The following is a 19,348-nucleotide window of genomic DNA, read 5'->3' as shown; positions in this document are numbered from 1 at the left end:
AAATATTTTCATTGACTTGAATTAAAAATTTTAAGATAAAAACTAATCATTGAATTGAGGAAGTTTAACATATTTTTCATTTAATTGAGGATTTAAAAGGATTATAGTGTAATTTTATTCATGAATACAATAACTATTTATATACTTAAATATTTTAAACCTTTTTTCACATATTTTAGTAAGAATTAAATGTTAGAAAAAAATGAATAAACTATTAAAATTTTAAATTATTATCCATTCTAAGCATCATTTAGGAGAAGATATCCAGTTCAATTATATCTCAATGGATATGTTTTACCGATTCTTTACTAATCAATTTGAAGAATAAACTAAACCGGCCGGATTGAAGACCGAGTTAACAACATATATATACTTTTACCCAAGAAATAATCATTCATTTCGTGAATTAAAAGGAAATGGTCTGTCAACAAATATTAATGCAATTAATAAGAATTTAATTTATAATTTATAAAATCATGAGTTTAGATATTGTTGTTGATGTGAAGATCTTATTAATGGGCGATCTGTAAATATCTCTATAAATATTCTTCGAGCTCAAAGCCATGCGCAGATACTGGTGAGCTCTCAAAACTCAACTCACCTATACTTTTTACTTTTCCCTTAATTAATTCTCATTATTTTCTTAAAAAATATTAATTACTAGTATAAATGGTCTTATTTATAGCAACATTGCACCTCCAAATTTTTGCACGTCACGTAATTAAAAACGAAGGAAGAGCATATAAGAAGTAAAGTAATATTGAATATTTCAAAAAGTATCAGAAATTAAATTATAATTCTTGGTTCGCACCTAACAGTACATCACGTAAAAAATAATTTATTATTGTATGTGTTATGGGATATATATATATATATATATACAAGACCCATCCCTTCTCTTATTATTGCTTCAATAATTATTAATGGCTTTCCAAGAGCTGTTCCTCCTACTTCATGAACACATTATTATTATTTCTTCTTCTGTTATGATCTTCTTCTTCTTCTTCGTCTTCAACATTTCATCGCTCAGAAATCTTCAGTTTCAGAGAAAACTGCCGCCAGGGCCAAGAGGATGGCCTCTTGTGGGTTGACTTCCATTAATGGGGGATATGCCTCATGTTACCCTCACAAAAATGGCTAACAAATATGGACCCATCATGTACCTTAAGATGGGAACTAGAAAAATGGTCGTGGCTTCAAATCCCGCTGCGGCGCGAGCCTTTCTCAAAGATGCCGGCCATAACTTTGCGAACCGGCCGTCCAACGCCGGCGCCACCCATGTGGCTTATAATTCTCAGGATGTGGTATTTGCTAAGTATGGACCTAAGTGGAGGCTCATGAGAAAGCTCTGTAATCTTCACTTGCTTGGTGGAAAGGCTATTGAGAACTGGGCACAGGTTGTTATTATTATTATTATTATTATTATTTTAGCCTTGTTCGGATGTATATTTTTTATATGGCATGATTTTTAGAATCTAATAACATGTTTAATTAATTTTTTTAAAAAAAGTTTAGATAAGTGTTTTTGATTTTATAAATAAGTTTCACTATTTTTTTTATTTTTTATTTTTTATTTTTCAAAAAATTAAAGAAAATGAAAATATCATGAAATTATTATTTTTATTTTTAAAACACATTACATTTAGTTATTGAAAAATTATTGTCGCAAAAAATCCCATTGATTGTCTTCACCATGCATGGGTTATCATCGGACAACTTGGCTAGCAACAATGCCAACCGTATGCCCAACAATTACTATACATAGACCACTATCATCCAAAGTAATATAATTAAATAGATTATTTGTTTTCTTTTGAAAATTAATTTTTAAAAGATAAAAATAGAAACGAAATCAAATAACTTTTAAAATTTCTCGTTGAAATAAAAAAAATCAGTACAGAAATGAGAAAGATACGAAAAGAGAAAATTTAATCAGATCCATTCATGTGAGTCATCCATTCATCTTCCATATATCATGAAAGAATGAAAATTTAATACGAGAAACTTCAAAGCCAAAAATGAGTTGGCGTTATTGTGTGTGCGCGGGCGCCATTTAACAGGTGCGAGCCGAAGAACTGGACCAAACGGTTCAGGCAATGCACCGGTCGAGTCTTGTGGGGGAACCGGTGGTGGTGCCGGAGATGCTAACATACGCCATAGGGAACATGTTAGGGCAAGTGATCCTGAGCCGTCGCCTGTTCGATACGAAGGGGAGGGAATCCAACGAATTCAAGGACATGGTGGTGGAGCTGATGACCACCGGCGGCTATTTTAACGTCGGCGACTTCATCCCCTTTCTGGGCTGGCTCGACCTTCAGGGCATTGAGCGAGGCATGAAACGCCTGCACAAGAGGTTCGACGCCTTGCTGACAAGGATGATCAATGAACACGTGGCGTCCAATGATAGGCGCAAGAGTAAACCTGATTTCTTAGACGCTATCATGGCTTATCTTGGAGGCGATCACTCTGATGCAGACCATAACTTTACACTCACCAACATTAAGGCTCTTCTTCTGGTACGTCTCGTTAACTCTATTTGTCTTTCTCTGCATGTGCATGGTGGGTAAGGATTTTTTTTTTTTTTTTGTGCATGCCCTATACAGTCTTTGAGTAGGTAAGTTTTAATGTTTTACTGCTTTAGCGGACAGGATCACTTGGAATCTTTAGATTAAAAATATCATGGAAAAATATAATAACCAGTAGGTCCCTATGCTTTGATTTCGTAATGTTTTGGTTATTGATTTAATCTTTCAACTTTAACTCAATATAACTTAATTCTTCATAGTTTATCAAGGTATAAAATTGTAGGAACTAATTAAATTGTACCAAGTAAAAAAAAATAAGAGCTTAGTTGTTTTGAATTAAGAAATTATAAGGAATGTAATAATATTTCAAGTCAAAAATTTAAGAATTGAAAGTTTTCTCTCCATATCAATAAAAGGCATAACTGAATAACACAATGTCCTAACAACTAATATAATGGGAGAAAGTTATATATTTGACCTACATACTTAAAATATTTATTTTTAATTAAATAAAGACATGTGTATGTTATTTATTCTATAATAAATTATTGTTACAAATATTATTAATACATTAATTAAAACCTATTTTTTTTATTTGATTGAATAAAAATACATTAAGTATATAAGATTAAGTACCTAAGTCTTGCTCTTATACACTAATGCACCAAGGCAAAAGCTCTGTTTTTTCCTTATAATTTGGATTAAAACAAATTGTTCAAAGTTCTCTTATATTCAAGTGTATTAGTTGTTTAAAAAAAATAAGACGAAGTTAATTAGTACAAAACTACAAAGAAATAACATTGAAGGATCACAAAATTATATGCATTCAAATTTCTCATACTTTCATGTTATTGCAGAACCTATTCGCAGCAGGCACAGACACATCCTCAAGCGTCATAGAATGGGCACTTGCAGAGATGCTAAAAAACCCTAGTATCATGAACAAAGCACAACAAGAAATGGACCAAATCATCGGCCATGAACGTCGTCTCCAAGAATCTGACGTCTCAAACCTCCCTTACCTCCGAGCAATCTGCAACGAGACCTTCCGGCTACATCCTTCCACCCCTCTCAACCTCCCCAGGGTGGCGGCCGAGCCGTGTGAAATCGCCGGCTACTTCATCCCGAAGGACACGAGGCTGAGTGTCAACATATGGGCCATAGGACGAGATCCTGACGTGTGGGAGAAGCCATTGGAGTTCAAGCCAGAGAGATTTGTGAGTGATGAGAAGAACAAGAAAATGGATCCTAGTGGGAATGACTTTGAGTTGATTCCTTTTGGAGCTGGAAGGAGGATATGTGCAGGGACGAGATTAGGGATTTTGATGGTTCAATTCATATTGGGGACTTTGGTGCATTCGTTTGATTGGAAGCTTCCAGAAGGAGTTTCGGAGCTGAATATGGAAGAGACCTTTGGACTTGCCTTGCAGAAGAAAGTTCCTCTCACAGCTATGGTTAGCCCTAGGTTGTCCCCTAGGGTTTATACTTTATAGCATTGCCTCAAGTTAGACGCTGACATGGAGTTCTGGATGGATTCAAGGTGTCTGCTGTCTTCTCTTCGGCCTTTATAATGCCCAAAATCTCATCCGATGTCTTCATCATTTGAAGGAATTAGATGAAATTTCTTTCATCATTGGCCCTAATGAACGGCTAAGATTTTAGATATTAGAGAGGGCATTAGACTTCTCAAATCCATTCAAGACAGCGTCTTTAGAAGAAAGCAGTGGAGAAGTAGTATTAAGCATACACATATAAATTATTGTAGAATTATAATAAAGGATATTATTTTATGCTGCGTCTAGAGGTGGGATCAAATCCACCATTAGACATTAGCCCAGAGTTCTGGATGGATTTGGAATGTTAGTTGTCCTCTTCCCTGTCTCCTTTAATGTCCAAAATCTCAGTCCTTCATTTAAAGAAATTAGAAGAAATTTCTTTGACCATTGAAATGAACGGCTGAGATTTTGGATATTAAGGAGGACATTAGACACCCCAAATCCACTTTATGACAGGAAGAAATAAATGGAAATAAATAAATTAATTTAGAATTATAGTAAAGGATATTATTTTAATTAGTTTAATTTGTAATGTGTAGCATTTCTTTCTTGTCATTCTCAGAGACAAAAGCAAAGACTTAACACCATGCTTGCTCTGCTCTTCGAGCTAAGACTCATTCAGTAAGTGAGCTAAGAATGAGTTTCGAGTGAAGTTGCTACAGGAAGAGAAAAATCTCAGATAACTGTAGTAGCACTACACAACAATTAAAGTGGCGTTCTCCCTTAATTAAAACTTCTCATCTACTTTCAGGAAATGTTCCGAACAGAGAACTTACAAAAAAACAATGCCGCATTCTCCGAAGATTGAGGAACAAGAAGAGATCTATTAAGAGAAAGATTTGTCCAAGAGAAAATCTTAACAGTTACATGCAATCACAAACTACACGAAAGTTGCCCCTTTTTCTTTTGGATTGTCTCAGTGAAGCCATCCCTTTTCTCATCTCTTTGGGGTTTCTCTACTGTGGGATCCCTGTGATAATTTTTTCCTACATTCACGGGGATGAGGAAAGCAGTTCCGAGGAGGAACCCGAAGCTGTTGGCGCATCCAGTGGACCTTCTTCTTAGTCTTCAGCTCTCACTAGACTCACTACTCTAAGTGAAGGAATCTGAGAGGAAGGGAATTGGAATTTCTAGGAGGAAACCTCTATGATGTGGTATAAGATGGCCAATTGCATTAAAAGATTGGCTAAAGAAGTTTTTGGAGGGTCAAAATCACTCACATAAAGAAAGTTGGTGGTGAAACCAACCACTAGAGATTGGACATATATATAATCTTTATTCTAAATAATAAAAAGATATTCTAAGTTAAATTTGATAAATAATCAGTTCGTAGTAAGTCCTGCAGATGACCGGAGGTGAAAAGACAAAATGGAGAGACGGATCGATACGCCTAAGCCGAATAGAGGGATATGGTGTTTACCTAAATAGAGTGGAACGGCAACGCAAGCTCACTCTTGAAGAGACTTACATACTACTAGTCGTTTTTGTTTGTGTATTGAACTTTGTTGATGCTCTCTTCTGTGGAAAGTAATGAAAATGCTTTGGTGGTCAGGCTCTTAATGTTTATTGTATTTTTTATGATCCTTCCATTAACTACTCCTTTCTCCCTTAGAATATCACAATACATTATCCTTATATATATATATATATATATATATATATCCTGGGATTTAGTTCAAGGAGTCGTCAGATCGATGAGTCACTTATTTTTATTCTTAAGCCAATCCTCAAGGTAATAAGCAGTGCAATGCATGAGGTAAAAGCTAGTTATATAAAATCTAAAATCAATCTTCTATTGCTATTCAATTCCTATTAATTAGCAATGACATTTTTAAAATAGCTATACACACACACACATAATCTAAAAGCAAAGTTCTTCTTGCTATCGTATTACCACAGTTTAATTATTATTCATTGAAGTGATATTTTCAAGTTTAAAGAGTTCAGCACTCTCCCAAACCACATATTTTATTTTTAAAAATGAAAATTGAATATTCCTAATACAATGCACATGAAATTTTATAGTCTAGTGGTACTACTAGGTTTATAAAATAAGTTATTGTATACTTGTCTTGGCGCTGCATATTTGACAGTAAATAAACGAAGTAATATTTTTAATCAAATTGTTAAATATGTCCTCTTTGGTTAAATTTAATTAAAACTAAAATTGAATTGAATTGAATCAGTCGATTTAAAAAGTAAATAAATCTTGTTAATTATGTTTTACATTCCAATAGGTTTGATTTCATCTGGATAGATCCAGTTTATGTTCATCAATTATATTTATTTGAATATTTCTCAAATGTTACATGGTCAACAAATGAAAAGGGCCGGGAATTTAAATTATATATAAACAAACGAAAATTTTTGTTATGTTCAACTCATTCATACTAGAGATAAATAATTAAATTAAAACCAATAATAATATATAGTATAAGTACATGTTTCTTATACTTTTTTTTTGGGGAATTTGACTCATTTTTCTGACATTTTTAATACTCATTTACAACAATGGAATTGATTTACCTTATTTCAACTATAGATCGGATTTGCTCAAGAATTTCGCTAACACTTTCATTCCTATGGGAGAAACAACAAATAACAACATGGGACTTGTTACAATAATTCACAGAAAAGAAAAATGCAAACAAACAAACAAACATCAATGTAGAAAAATTTCTCAATCCTTCGAGCCATGCATGTAGAAAGAGATACTTGCTTTTTCTTCTCATCATCTTCACAAGCTCCTTCCCACATCTCTCTTACTCTAAACACCAAGAGAGATACATAATATATGAATGATTATCAAAGATCCTTCTTTCACGAGTGCCAGTTTCAATCAGAATCCCTAATTAAAGCAAGAAATATATAAGTAAAGTTATAATTAAAGTATTAATATTTGACTGTTGGATTGCTTAGACGATACTGATCGTGCCACGTGATTGACCAATCAAATTTGGATCCCCTAAAGTATTTCATGGGATGAAGTAGAGAGAGATAATTCTGTGAGTTATTATATCTCTCTCAATCATAATAGTAAGAACCAAGTCAACTTGGCTACTAGCTGAACTGATAATCGATTAAACAACTGTCTTGAGTCTTGACTAGTCCAATAAAATGATTTATTCTTGATTTGTTTGATTATATGATTCAACTACGGTTTTGACCATTAACCCTTGAATCGGTATCTGGTCTAGTTTTCATGCTTTCTTGGAGGATCCAAATTTTGCAGTTATCTTTTGTCTCAATCACGTGATCAGACCGTATGTCCTCTGCAAGTCCAACGTATGTAACAGTGGAAAATAATAACAATGTTAAGAAACTGCACAAAATTCTCACTTTAAGAGAATTGTTTCGATGATGAAACACTTGCCAGATGATGGTGGTGAATTGAAGATTACCCTTTCTTGCCATTTATATTGCTTTCCCTCAACAATGGAAGTCTCTCCCCAACTAAAACCTTATATATAAGAAAAGTATATGTAGTGATGATGATAGAGATCAAACATATGAATCACGCCTTTTCTTGGTTATGGCTTCTGGGTTTCCTTTTCTCATCATTGCTACAAACTCTTCATAGTTTATCCTTCCGTCCTGTGCACACGTACAGTAAATTCATTTATAAACTTGTAATCCTTAAACTTTATCTCAATTGTCAATTTATTTCTTGAATTTTAACTTGATACTGTTTAGTCCTTATAGTTTATACAAGTTCAAAAATTATAGGAATTGGGTTGTACAAAGTTAAAAATTTATAAGAACTGGGTTGTTTCGAATCAAGAATATATAAAGAATGAAATGATAATTAAAAACAAGTTCATGGATTAAAAATTATGTCTTTCCTTCGTAAAATTTATAAGCCACAGAGTAATTTTCACAATCTTACAGGTATATGTCAAAAGATTTCAGATAACATCTACATATAATATTGAATTGACTTGTTTAATATTTTTTTTTTTTTTACAGAATCATTCAAGTTATAACTAAAGTTAAAGAGGATTGAAAGATTAACATCAGTACTACAAAATACTAAAATGCAAGTTATAGCTTTGGATCAAAAATAACAGTCAAGCTGCAAAATTTTGTGTGTCACTGTGTGATTAATTGAGTGATTATTAATTAAATGAAGGACGACTTACATGATCTGAGTCAATTTCTGAGATGATTTCTTTGATATCCCTGCCGTCATGCATGTTAAATTCCTTGAGAGCTTGTTCTAATTCTTCAATGGTAATGTACCTGATTTTGTACACCAATAAGTAGAGTTTGTAATACAACCTATATATCTATCTATATATATATATATAACGAAATTATTGTTCACAAGTTATGAATAGTGTGATTTATTATTGGACTCTATGGCATTGGGAATTTTACCCGCTGTTATCTTTATCAAAGTATTGGAAGGCAGTGTAGAGATGTTCTTCTTTGTTCATTCGGTTCATCTGCATTGTTGCTGTGATGAACTCGTCATAATCTATGGTTCCATTGCCATCTGCATCAGCCTGCAATTGTATATATTTTGTAAATCAAAAGGATATTATTCAATATAAAAAAGAGAGAGAGAAAAGAAGCTGCATTTTCTTAAAATTAATACATATATTAGCTATATTTTTCTAAAATTACACATACATCTTTTATTTTTAAAGTATGCACAAAGCTCTTTTAAAAAAAAAGAATGACATTAAAACACTAAAAGATTTTCTATCTCAAAACAAAAATTTGCAAATGAGGTTGGCTAGTTTATAATGAAAAATTAAACTTGTTAAACACACACACACATCATTACTTAGAAATCATTTTCTTTTACAAACTAACAAATCTTTTTTCCAAATTCATGTTTTAAGATTGTAAATAAGGATATGAAAGTAACAAATCAATGAAAATGGTGATAAATTTGACAAATTTTCATTTACCTCAAAAAATTTAGGAGGCTAGCTAGGGTTAAAATTTAAAAGAGAATTCATTTTGCTTTAAACAAAAAAGAAATTGTGAAGAAAATATAAGAAGAAAAAAGAGTTAACTTACAGCTTCCATCAGTTGTTTAACTTCTTGTTCAGAGAGCTTGGTTCCTTGTTTAGCAAGGCCTTGCTTGAGCTCTTCTACTGTAATGGTTCCACTTCCATCTGTGTCCATGTTCTTGAACATTTCCTTCAATCCCATTATTTCTTCCTCTGATAGGCACCCAGCAATCACCTGCTCAGATTATTTAATTAATTCATTAGGGAAAACAAGAGAACTTAAGAATAGTAATATAAATATATATATATATATATATATAATATATGTATACCCTCAAAGCAGCTTTTTTGAATTGGTTCATTGCTCTGAACTGTTTGAGTCTGTTGAGCACAGCATTGTCAAGAGGAGTATCAGGTGCTTCTCCATCCTCCTTAATCCATGGATGATCTGTTCAAATTAAAACCAGTTCAATCAAACCCTAATTGAAAGCTAATCATATATATATATATATATATTATATTTAAACTCACTTAGAACTTGGTAGGCTGTGAGCCTGGCCTTGGGATCAGAATTCAACATTTTCTTGACAAGATCTTTTGCTGATGGTGAGATGGACGGCCATGGATCGGCTGAGAAATCTACATGTCCTCTTAAGATTGCATTGAAGATGCCATGCTCAGATTCTGTCATATATAACACATCCCGTTTTTTTTTTTTTGGGGGGGGGGAATTAATGTTATCGATTGACATAAAATATAAAATCTTTTTGTTAATTAAGTTTTAAAGTAATTAAGAGCATATATATAGTTAAGAACTAATTAAGAAAGAATAATCAAGAGTATAAACCTGCCCAAAATGGAGGAACACCACAAAGAAGAATGTAGAGCATGACACCAATACTCCATATATCAACTTCTGGCCCATATTTCCTCTTCAATACTTCAGGAGCTATATAATATGCACTCCCAACAATATCTTTAAATGTCTCCCCTGTATAATCAATTTAAAAGAATGTTATTCAATAGTTCTTCTTGCTCTTGTAAATTTAAATAATTAAAATTTGCAAGAATAAAGTTTTCATAAACTAAAGTTAAGGTAAAAGTCAATTATTGTATTAAAAAGTAAGTTTAACAAAATAAAACTTGTTTGATTAATATAATTAAGAAGCATTATTTATTTGTAAATTCTAAAAAAATTAAAATAAATCGATAAATAATCACAAAAATTCAAAAGCCCAAAAAAAATCAGCTTCCACTCTAACCTTAAGTTTGAGCCCATAGTTAGTTTTGAACAATTTTGAATAATGAAGCTGTATTAAACCTAGCTATCCAGAAAATTTAGGTCACTCTTTTCCATCGTAGAAACAATCGTTACGTATTCCTTGCATTATTTTTCTTTCATGCATGAATCAAGATTAGTTTTCTCCCACTTTTCTTGTAATTAAAACCTAAAAACAAAATATCTCATGATCATGAAACTAGAAAAAAGAACACAGACGATACAAAAGCCCAGAGAGAGAGACCTTCTTTGAAGAAAACGGATAAACCGAAATCGGTGGCCTTGAGAGGGGAATCTTCGTTCTTGTTCAAGAGCAAGAAATTCTCGGGCTTCAGATCTCTATGAATCACTCCCATAGAATGACAAGTATGAACGATCTGCACTATCGTCCTCATCAACGACGCTGCCGCTCGCTCCGTATAATGACCTTTCTCGATTATCCGATCGAACAGTTCACCGCCGGCGCACAACTCCATCACCAGATGCACCGAATGCTTATCCTCAAACGCTCCTTTAAGCTCCACCACGTTCGGCTGTCCCGCCAAATGATGCATTATCTGAACCTCCCTCCTCACGTCCTCGATATCTTCTTTGTTCGCGAGCTTCCTCTTCGCGATCGTCTTGCACGCGTACTGTTGTCCGGTGGCCTTGTGCGTGCAAAGATGCGTCACTCCGAATTGTCCTCTTCCTAGCTCTTTTCCGATCGTGTACGTGGCCTTCACGTCCTCCATCGGACGCTGGAGGACTGGTCCCATCGGCCCAGGCTTACCGGCCTTGGACGGAGGAGGATTCGGTGCCGGGGATGATTTCACCGAGTTACTGCCACCACCTCCTCCTCCTTCTCCTCCCCCGCTGTTGTTATTGTTGCTGCCTCCTTGGGAATTGTTCAAGGATCCTCCCTTGGCAACATCGGCCGCTGAGCCGGTGGCTTCGGCCGGGGCATCGGTGTCGTTGCTCTGAGAGCAACAGTTGCCCATGGTGGGGGGAGGGAGAGATGAGAGAGAGGCAGGATGACGAGAGAGAGGAAGAGAAGTAATATAGGGTGGAAAAAGAAATGGTCATAAGGTTTGGCAAATATTATTGAGGCTACAAGGGGTTGGTGAAGACAGTGTATGTGTGTGATTGGACAATTGTACAAACAAACAAACAAAACCAAACCCCAAAAAAAAAAAGGTCAGGAAAATAAAATAATTTTTATATATAATAAATTAAAATTGGATTAAAAAAAACAGTTTTAGTCCAAGTGTGTGAAAAATGAGTGTGTGCATCTTGGGGTGTTTGTGGAATTAGGAAAGACAATGGGCTAATAATAGTGAGGTGAGATTTTAGGAGGCTTATATTAGAGGATGGTCATTGAAAGAGTCTTTGTCGTGTCTTTTAGGGCTTTATTCAGACAAAGGTGAAGAGGATTTTTCGGATAAGAGAAAATGATTAAGTAAAACACGGTTTGATATCACAAGGTTATCTATCATCCGTGAAAATAACAACAGATTATTCAAGTCCATACTTGTAACACAAGTATTGATTTTCTTCTAGTAAGAATAAAGAGATTCTTACTCAACCAACTAGGGGTGGGTCATAAGTCTAATAATAATAATAAAAAAACTAATTTTTTATAATATAATAAATCAAAATTTAAATCCTTATTAAAAGAGATATTCATGTTTAATTATGCTTCAAATAAGATTGCGTGCAATCTTACTCTGCAAGCTTGTGTTGTTGCATGCACTTATTCGGGCACAAAAATTGATCTCTTGCACAAATATTTTTTTCTTAACAGAAGATGGTTGAGTGATAAGAAACTCTCAAACATCCTTTAAATAAAATCTCTAGTTGAATTCTTGTAAATAAGAAAATGGGGTAATACAACTTTCAGTCATTTACATTTGTATGAGTTATCAATTTGGTATCTCAAGTTTAATTTTTATTGTTTCAGTCCTTAATGTTTACATCAATCTTCAAGTTAGTTCTCAAAATTTTATAGAACAAATTAGCCGTCACAATAAGCTGATATGTAAATCAAGTCGTTGATATGGAATATACACGTGGATCAATTAATACATATAAGATAAATTTTCAATTACTGATTATTGCTAATGTGTATTGATTTTTTATTTCCTATTTTCCAAATTGTAAGTTATACGTTATTTGGGATTAACAATAGCAGCAAATTAAGGTGTGCAATGGTGAACACTAAATTGTCAAAGTGAGATGACGATGAGATATTTGTGCGCAAATGCTCTTCTTCCTTCTTTTTCTTCGTGCCCCAGTAGACCTTGATGGAGATAGGTGATGCAGTGTTTGGTTTTGTAATTTTTGAAAGGCTGAATATGTTGCTTTTCTTATTGTTTTATCCACATCAGCATTCCTATTTCTTACAATATTAATCTATATAGCTGTCACATCATCATATCGTTAGCCATGTCAGAAAAATTTAACCGTGTTAATTTCTCACATAACATTAAGGACTTTTTAAATAAATATATAAAACGTTAAGAATTAAAATGATAAAAATTAAATTTAAAGGATCACATTAATAATTCATGCAAATGTAAAGGATTAAAAATTACATTTTTATAAGAAAATTTATGTTGAGAATTTCCTATTGCTATAGACCCTACCTTAAATCTCTTTGTTACCAAAAATAGAATAATCTTTTAGCGTCACAGGACTTTTCCTTTTCAAATAACCATGTTGAAAATAATTATAGAAAGAGTTGGTAGAAAATTTTTCTCAACAAGATCGCACACTCAGTAATGTTGTTAATCCGATTTGATTTATTACTTCTTATGAAGCCATAAAATCAGAGTAGTAGTCTAACACATTAAAAAATGAACAGAATCAATTTTCTTGAGTGAATTGTGGACGAAATTAGAGTTGAGAGGAAGTTAAGCCTCCATCAACCAGGTCACGTCTAAAACTTGTTTATAAACACTTAAACAAGCCAGACTTGAATTTTTAAAACCTAGCCTAGCCTGTTTAGGTATATTTATACATTTTAATACTTAAATTATATTTTATTTTATATATTTAAATTTTATCCTGTAATTAATTTTTTATCCAAGAATAATTAATTTCATTTTCTTCCACCCTAAATTTTAATTTTTGTAATTTTGCAACATGTAACTCTTTAAAATATATTTTATTCAGATTTATTATAAGTTTTATTCATTTTGATTATATATAGGCTTTAAATAGGCTTTAAGCCTTTAAGCCTATTCAAAATCCGAAACATGTAGACTTTGAAGCTTACATAAAAATACAAGTTTTGGTAGGTTTGAGGTTTACTTAAAGACTTTGAGACTTAAATTTAAAAATCTTTTTAAATGCCTACATATAAAGTAGGCCTTCCCAAGCCTACTACGAACTCAAGGTTACGTCTATGAAAAAGCATGCATACAGCCTTAAGCTTGGGTAAAACTTGAGGCTTGTATTACAGGCTCAAGCTTGTTTGATGAAAGCCTAACTTGTCCTATTCCCACTCCTACCATAATTAGCCACATCTACGTGAGGCTGTTTGATTAATAGAAAGGATGAGAATTGACTGAATTAAATTAAATAGCAAAACAAAAATAAAGTACAAAAATGGATTTCGCGTTATATGTACTATAAAATGTCTGGACTTGAAATGCATCAGAACTCAGCATGGCCAGTAAATGAGAATAAACAATGTAGAATATATGAAAATTACAGCCTCATATTCCAAAGTTTCACTACTTGCCTCAAATTATTGTTTGAAATCCCAAAAATAATCTACACTAATGACCTTTTCTCCCAACAAAATCTTGCCATCAAGTATACAAACATGGAATATCATGCAGGCAGTAATCTATTGTATGAAAATATTCTGGGAAGGGGACCAAAAAAATAAATTAGTAAGTAGGGACTGATGGATCAACCTTCACAGCATATGCATGGATTCCCCCGGATATATTGTATACTCTTCTAAATCCCTAAAACACAAACATCAAAACAGTCAGAAAGAGAAGCGGAGTCTCAGTCCAGTAGTGCCTTTCAAAGATTGGAGAAATTCTTGCAAAGACTAGGTGTACAACGTCATCCATACCCTATCCAATAAAAATATATCATGTCATATGGCTGCAAATATGAATTGATTCTGCCATTAATGATAATAGCCATCATTGGCAAAATCAATTTATATTTACAACCATCTCACATGACATATTTTTATTGGATAAAGCATGAATGATGTGGTGCACCTAGTCCGTGCAAGAATCTCTCAAAGATTGATGCATTAAAAGTTCACATTACCAACAGTAATAATGAAAAGTAAAAGAAAATTGATAATTCACAGAAAACACTGTAGCCTTGTTTGGTAAGGAAAGGACGTGTAGAAGTAATTTTTTTTTTTAAATATTTCTCATATCCTCGTTATTATTATTCAAGATTGTTTATGTTGTTCATTACATTTGAAAATAACGTCGTCATAATAATTTTCTAAACAAAAAAAAAATGTTTTTCCCTTTCATTTCTTTTTCATTGTGTGCCAAATGAGCTCTATATGATAGGAAGTTTGATTAGGAGATTTTTGGTGTATCTCCATTGAATAGTAGATATTGAAAATCATTCAGGGACTTCCTTTCATCAAGCAAGAACCATTTTTTTTTTTTAAATATTTGTAGATCACATTCTCTGCCTTGAGAACAGAAGAATTTTTCCTGCACTAAATCATAGAAGAAAATCAACAATTATACGAGTGACTCAGGACTCTGTAGTTAGATCCTGATGTAAATGAACGACCTTGAAAGAAATTAAGAAACCAAAACATAAGGGAGAAACTGTTTAAAGCTGGGCTACAAGAGAAGCCATTGTAAATTGTAATTTGTACCTGTGACTGCAGCCACTTGGCAACTTGCAAGGACCGCATGCCATGATGACACTGCATTTCCAAAGTTTAGTTACTGAATACTTTGACAAATAGAATTGCACAACGAAACACAGACTTGTTAGAAACTGCCAAAACATTGGATTGCAGGATGCTATTGCTAAGCATTCCTTTTAGTCAAAATATCAAAGCATTCAACAAAAGTCTATAAATTCAGTTTGAAGCCAATCGAACACGATATAAATGAATATACACAGTAATAAGATGAGGAATCATCAACTGGCAGTCGACATGGAAAATGGTCAACCTGGGCTTGCGATAAATAAGTGGAGAAAAACCTGTAGAAATTCATATTCTAACCAATACTTTAGACAACACGTAAAAGACAATTCAGTGCCCAAGTAACATAGGCACAAGCATTAGTACAGGTGCAGGTAAACAGGCATGGGTTACATTAATATTTCCAGAATATAGGGTAAAGGTACTAAATAAATAATGAAACCTAAAGTTCAGGTAACTCAAAGTCAACTCAATATTGTTTCCTCAAAACTTTTAGGATAATTTTTTTTTTTTTTTGGTTTACCTTTTTGGATACAAGAAACCTCTACCCATACCCCACCCCAACTTTACCACCTGAGCTAGTCTCAGGTGGCTATTAGGATAATAATATTTAATTTAAAGAACACAACAATATTAATTCAAATTCAAATTGGAAATTCAATTTAAAGAACAAGAAAAAGTACTGCAAGGCTGGTTTTCCAGCTACCTCTTGGGAAAAACATCATGTTAAGATAGATAAGTTGTACTCACCAAAACATATGTATCCTTGTTAGGATCAAATGTGGTAGTGATATCAGGTCCCCAATTTCCAAATTGTCGGAGGGGAAGAACCTTAAAACCTGGCAGAGATGCTTTCTCCCTGTATAAAAGGAATGTATCAAGAAGTGGTAGAAAAGCAGACATAAGCTATTAATGTAAATGGAACAGCCTGACAGGAGGACATCGAGAAAACTAAAGAAGGAGAAAAATAGACAGAACACAGTGGAAGAGCCTCTACATGAATATCACACAGACCTACCACCCCGTTTTCCACAGTATGCTTAAATAATAGTGTTAATGCTGAAATGCTCTCAATACTTTCACTTAAAGAGCACATCAACTTCTCAGTTTCTTTATTCAAGCAAGTTACTGCCTCCATCTTATCACTTTAGTATGACCATTCGCCACTCATTCACTCAACTTAATTGTTTACAAATATTAAATAAATGAAATCATCAAGCATATATTTTAATGATTCCCAACACCAGTTAGAGTTGAATGAGAGCATACACTTCCTCTGGCTCTCGAACATCAATCAACTGTGCCTCCTCCATGAAGTTGGGATCCTGAATTTTTGCATGAAGCTCATTAGGTTGAATGTCTTGAAGAATGGTTTCTTCCCTACAGGACAATTAGCGAATATTCAAGGCATAAATATATGACATTTACTGAGACAACATCTTGAACTTATTCACCAGTTGTATATCCAATATAGAAATTTAGGCTTCATGTTGAATATACCTTTCGGACAAAACTTGAAGAAGGTGCCATCCAAATTTTGTTTTGCACCTTACAACTTTGTTTAAAGGTGCCTTAAATGCAGCTTCCTCAAATTCAGGAACCTATCACAATATCACCATCAGATGTATGCTCAATCTCAATGATAAAAGAGATAGTTGACTTCTATGATGAAGGAGAATTTTCAGTTTTTTATTTCAGTACAGGATGAACAATGCAGTTTCTTTTAATTTGTACATACTTAGTTCTAGTAAAATGAGCTAAGTAGCAAACATTTCAGACCATATAACTCCAAGTTTGATGAACTTTTATAGCCAGAAGCCAAATAAGAACATTCACAAAAGGGTGTAATTACCATCCCGTAGCCCCACACAAAGTAGCACCAACATAATAAATAGTTATGCAAAGACATTGCATTTAAACTTCCAAAAACTAAATACATAAAATAAATTGCTATTGGTTTAATTTACCATTTCCCCCTTTCTCACCCACCCAAGCATTCCTCCTTCTTCTTTGGATGGGCAAATTGAGTGTTCCACGGCAAGATCACTCAAGTCTTCACCTGAAGATGTATGGATATAGAAGCAAAAATTAGAAAGTTAAACAGCAGAAAACTATCTTCCAAACGATAACTGCTAAATTTATAATCTATAAAGTGCATAGATTGACCAAAAAGTTCACAATTTTGTTTCTTATAAACAACCATGTGTCAACTTTTCACGTGCTCCTTCTGAAAAATCCAAAGATTTAGCTGTTCTAACCTGATGAGATTCTCTGCTGAAGATCCAATAGTAGCTTCTGGTCATCTTCTTTAACTAGCAAATGTTGCACCAGAATCTCCCTAGAACCTTCAGCACTACGGCTACTGCTGCTACACAAGGCTGACAGAGAGTAGATTTGGAAATTCATCATTAGAAAGTATGAATATCATGTCAATGTTATCCCAACATCAATCCCAAATAGTTTTGAACATATGACTATAGAATACAATTTTACTGGCAGCCAATTACAATATTACAACTGCCGCCAACGGCCAACATAGTCTACACCACTCCATGAAAATATCAAAGAGAAACCTTAAGCACTTCACAGTCACGCTCAGTTTACCCTCCCGCAGCATATGATTCCCAACTACCAGTTAAAAAATTGTATCACCGTAATGACTATAAAAACTTCGCAGAAGACAAACAGCTTCAATTTTCACGTTACTCAGCGAAATCTAACATGACCTCCAAAATCATACGCTCAGAGTCAAATTGGAAAGTTCCGACAAGCAGGACATGGAGGGGGGAAATAACAAAAACAAGAAGATACCAAGGTGCAAAATCTACCACTAGTAGGAAACGAAATCATGAAGTAGTTAGATAGTTTTTGGAAGGATTAATACCTCTGACTTGGCGGCGCGACAACCCCATTGTAGGAAGTAGTTGCTTGAAATTGAAGGAAGCAAGAGGATGCGAAGAAGTCAGAAATCCGTGGGAGAAAACCCTGCGAGATGTGGAGCAAGTGAAGAAGGCGCGAAGATTGGAAGGAGAAGAGAGGGAGAGATTGGGGATGAGAGATAGCCTCAGGGCACTGAGAGCTGGAGACGCTATCATTGGAAAATGCGAAGCTCTAACTCTAAGCATGGCTTCACTGAATTGAATCAAAGCGGCGAATGGGGGCACCACACAAAAGGTCGTTTGATTGAATTTCGCGGATCTTAACACAAATTAAGTCAGATAATCAAACAATTAAATTCAGTGTCAATATAAATATAAGCATGCCCCCCTAACCTTGGCAAAATTAGGAAGCGTTAATATCTAGGCAAAGGTCCCAAGGTTTTAATTAAATCTTATAAGAAACCATGATTTTAAAAAAAAAATGAAAAAATGACAATAAATATCTTTAAATTATCTAAATGTATATTAATCTTATGAAATGGTATAATTCTCTTACAGTCCCAATAGATGTTTCTATCATTAGAAAATTATAGAAAACGACACTTTGCCTTTTATTCAAATTAAAAAAATTTATAATTTTTCATTTACAACTTTTATTCATATATTAATAATTTTTATTTTTAAATTCACAATAATTTAATAATTGTTCATAAGTCTTAATCTATAGGTCCTAACATGCATCAGTGTTGAAAATTTATAATTTTCTATTCATAACTTTTGTTTATATATTAACAATTTTTATTTTTAAATTCGCAACAACTCAATAGTATTTGAAACTCCGCATCTGCAAGTTCTAATATACATCAGGCGTCAAAAATTTATAACTTTCTATCCACAACTTTTATTCGTATATTAACAATTTTTGTTTTTAAATTCATAACAATTCAATAGTTATTTGCAACTTCACATATGCAAATTCTAATATGCATCAAGTGTTTAAAATTCTCATGTTTTCATTCACAACTTTTTCCCTTGATTCACAATAATGCAACAAGGAATTGTAATTTATTAGCACCCTTTGTAAATTGACTAAATCGGTAAAAATGAATTATCACTCTAATCTAATAAATAACAACTTTTATTAATTTAAATGATAAGAAAACCTTAAAAAGTAACAACTATTTAAGGTTTTGTTATCAATTACATAATCTATAACTTACATTAAAATATTCTACAATCCTT

At 33.4% G+C, this 19,348-nt stretch overlaps 3 protein-coding genes across 4 annotated transcripts; 1 reads left to right on the top strand and 2 right to left on the bottom strand.

The window, feature by feature from the left end:
- The first annotated feature begins 941 nt into the window (after positions 1 to 941).
- On the top strand, positions 942 to 4,789 carry LOC129296073 (flavonoid 3',5'-hydroxylase 2-like). Its single transcript, XM_054934673.1, has 3 exons — positions 942 to 1,397; positions 2,061 to 2,516; positions 3,383 to 4,789. The coding sequence occupies exons 1-3, from the start codon at positions 1,101 to 1,103 to the stop codon at positions 4,016 to 4,018; spliced, it is 1,389 nt and encodes a 462-aa protein (XP_054790648.1). The 5' UTR covers positions 942 to 1,100; the 3' UTR covers positions 4,019 to 4,789.
- A 1,762-nt stretch (positions 4,790 to 6,551) lies between these two features.
- Positions 6,552 to 11,348, bottom strand: LOC129296072 (calcium-dependent protein kinase 2-like). Of its 2 annotated transcripts, none has more exons than XM_054934671.1 (9): positions 10,566 to 11,348; positions 9,890 to 10,033; positions 9,574 to 9,726; positions 9,375 to 9,490; positions 9,110 to 9,277; positions 8,459 to 8,586; positions 8,221 to 8,320; positions 7,421 to 7,675; positions 6,552 to 6,929 (listed from the first exon to the last, which is right to left on the bottom strand). In XM_054934671.1, the coding sequence occupies exons 1-8, from the start codon at positions 11,296 to 11,298 to the stop codon at positions 7,583 to 7,585; spliced, it is 1,635 nt and encodes a 544-aa protein (XP_054790646.1). In that variant the 5' UTR covers positions 11,299 to 11,348; the 3' UTR covers positions 6,552 to 6,929; positions 7,421 to 7,582. The 2 variants fall into 2 exon arrangements, with proteins under 2 accessions (XP_054790646.1, XP_054790647.1); XM_054934672.1 differs by having other exon boundaries at positions 7,483 to 7,675.
- Positions 11,349 to 13,978: 2,630 nt separating this feature from the next.
- On the bottom strand, positions 13,979 to 18,430 carry LOC129296070 (rhodanese-like/PpiC domain-containing protein 12, chloroplastic). The gene is made up of 8 exons (XM_054934668.1): positions 18,112 to 18,430; positions 17,486 to 17,605; positions 17,195 to 17,286; positions 16,728 to 16,828; positions 16,497 to 16,607; positions 15,978 to 16,086; positions 15,171 to 15,221; positions 13,979 to 14,274 (listed from the first exon to the last, which is right to left on the bottom strand). Exons 1-8 carry the CDS (start codon positions 18,350 to 18,352, stop codon positions 14,194 to 14,196), a joined length of 906 nt encoding a protein of 301 aa, XP_054790643.1. The 5' UTR covers positions 18,353 to 18,430; the 3' UTR covers positions 13,979 to 14,193.
- Between the last annotated feature and the right edge of the window lie 918 nt (positions 18,431 to 19,348).

Source organism: Prosopis cineraria, unplaced genomic scaffold (assembly GCF_029017545.1).
Source record: "Prosopis cineraria cultivar Desert tree isolate PC_DT_omini unplaced genomic scaffold, ASM2901754v1 PC250, whole genome shotgun sequence".
NCBI lineage: Eukaryota > Viridiplantae > Streptophyta > Magnoliopsida > Fabales > Fabaceae > Prosopis > Prosopis cineraria.
Note: the sequence above shows the minus strand (reverse complement) of the source record. Positions and strands in the feature narration are given on the sequence as shown.

Excerpts from the sequence above, each read along its gene's own strand:
- LOC129296073 (XM_054934673.1), top strand. The coding sequence starts at position 1,101 with ATGGGGGATATGCCTCATGTTACCCTCACAAAAATGGCTAACAAATAT. Across the intron at positions 1,398-2,060 it reads CTATTGAGAACTGGGCACAG|GTGCGAGCCGAAGAACTGGA; the intron begins GTTGTTATTATT and ends GCCATTTAACAG. Across the intron at positions 2,517-3,382 it reads ACATTAAGGCTCTTCTTCTG|AACCTATTCGCAGCAGGCAC; the intron begins GTACGTCTCGTT and ends ATGTTATTGCAG.
- LOC129296070 (XM_054934668.1), bottom strand. The coding sequence starts at position 18,352 with ATGCTTAGAGTTAGAGCTTCGCATTTTCCAATGATAGCGTCTCCAGCT. Across the intron at positions 17,606-18,111 it reads GTCGCGCCGCCAAGTCAGAG|CCTTGTGTAGCAGCAGTAGC; the intron begins GTATTAATCCTT and ends ACTCTCTGTCAG. Across the intron at positions 15,222-15,977 it reads ACAAGGATACATATGTTTTG|TGTCATCATGGCATGCGGTC; the intron begins GTGAGTACAACT and ends TTGGAAATGCAG.
- LOC129296072 (XM_054934671.1), bottom strand. The coding sequence starts at position 11,298 with ATGGGCAACTGTTGCTCTCAGAGCAACGACACCGATGCCCCGGCCGAA. Across the intron at positions 9,727-9,889 it reads TGTTCCTCCATTTTGGGCAG|AATCTGAGCATGGCATCTTC; the intron begins GTTTATACTCTT and ends TATATATGACAG. Across the intron at positions 9,491-9,573 it reads CACAGCCTACCAAGTTCTAA|ATCATCCATGGATTAAGGAG; the intron begins GTGAGTTTAAAT and ends TAATTTGAACAG.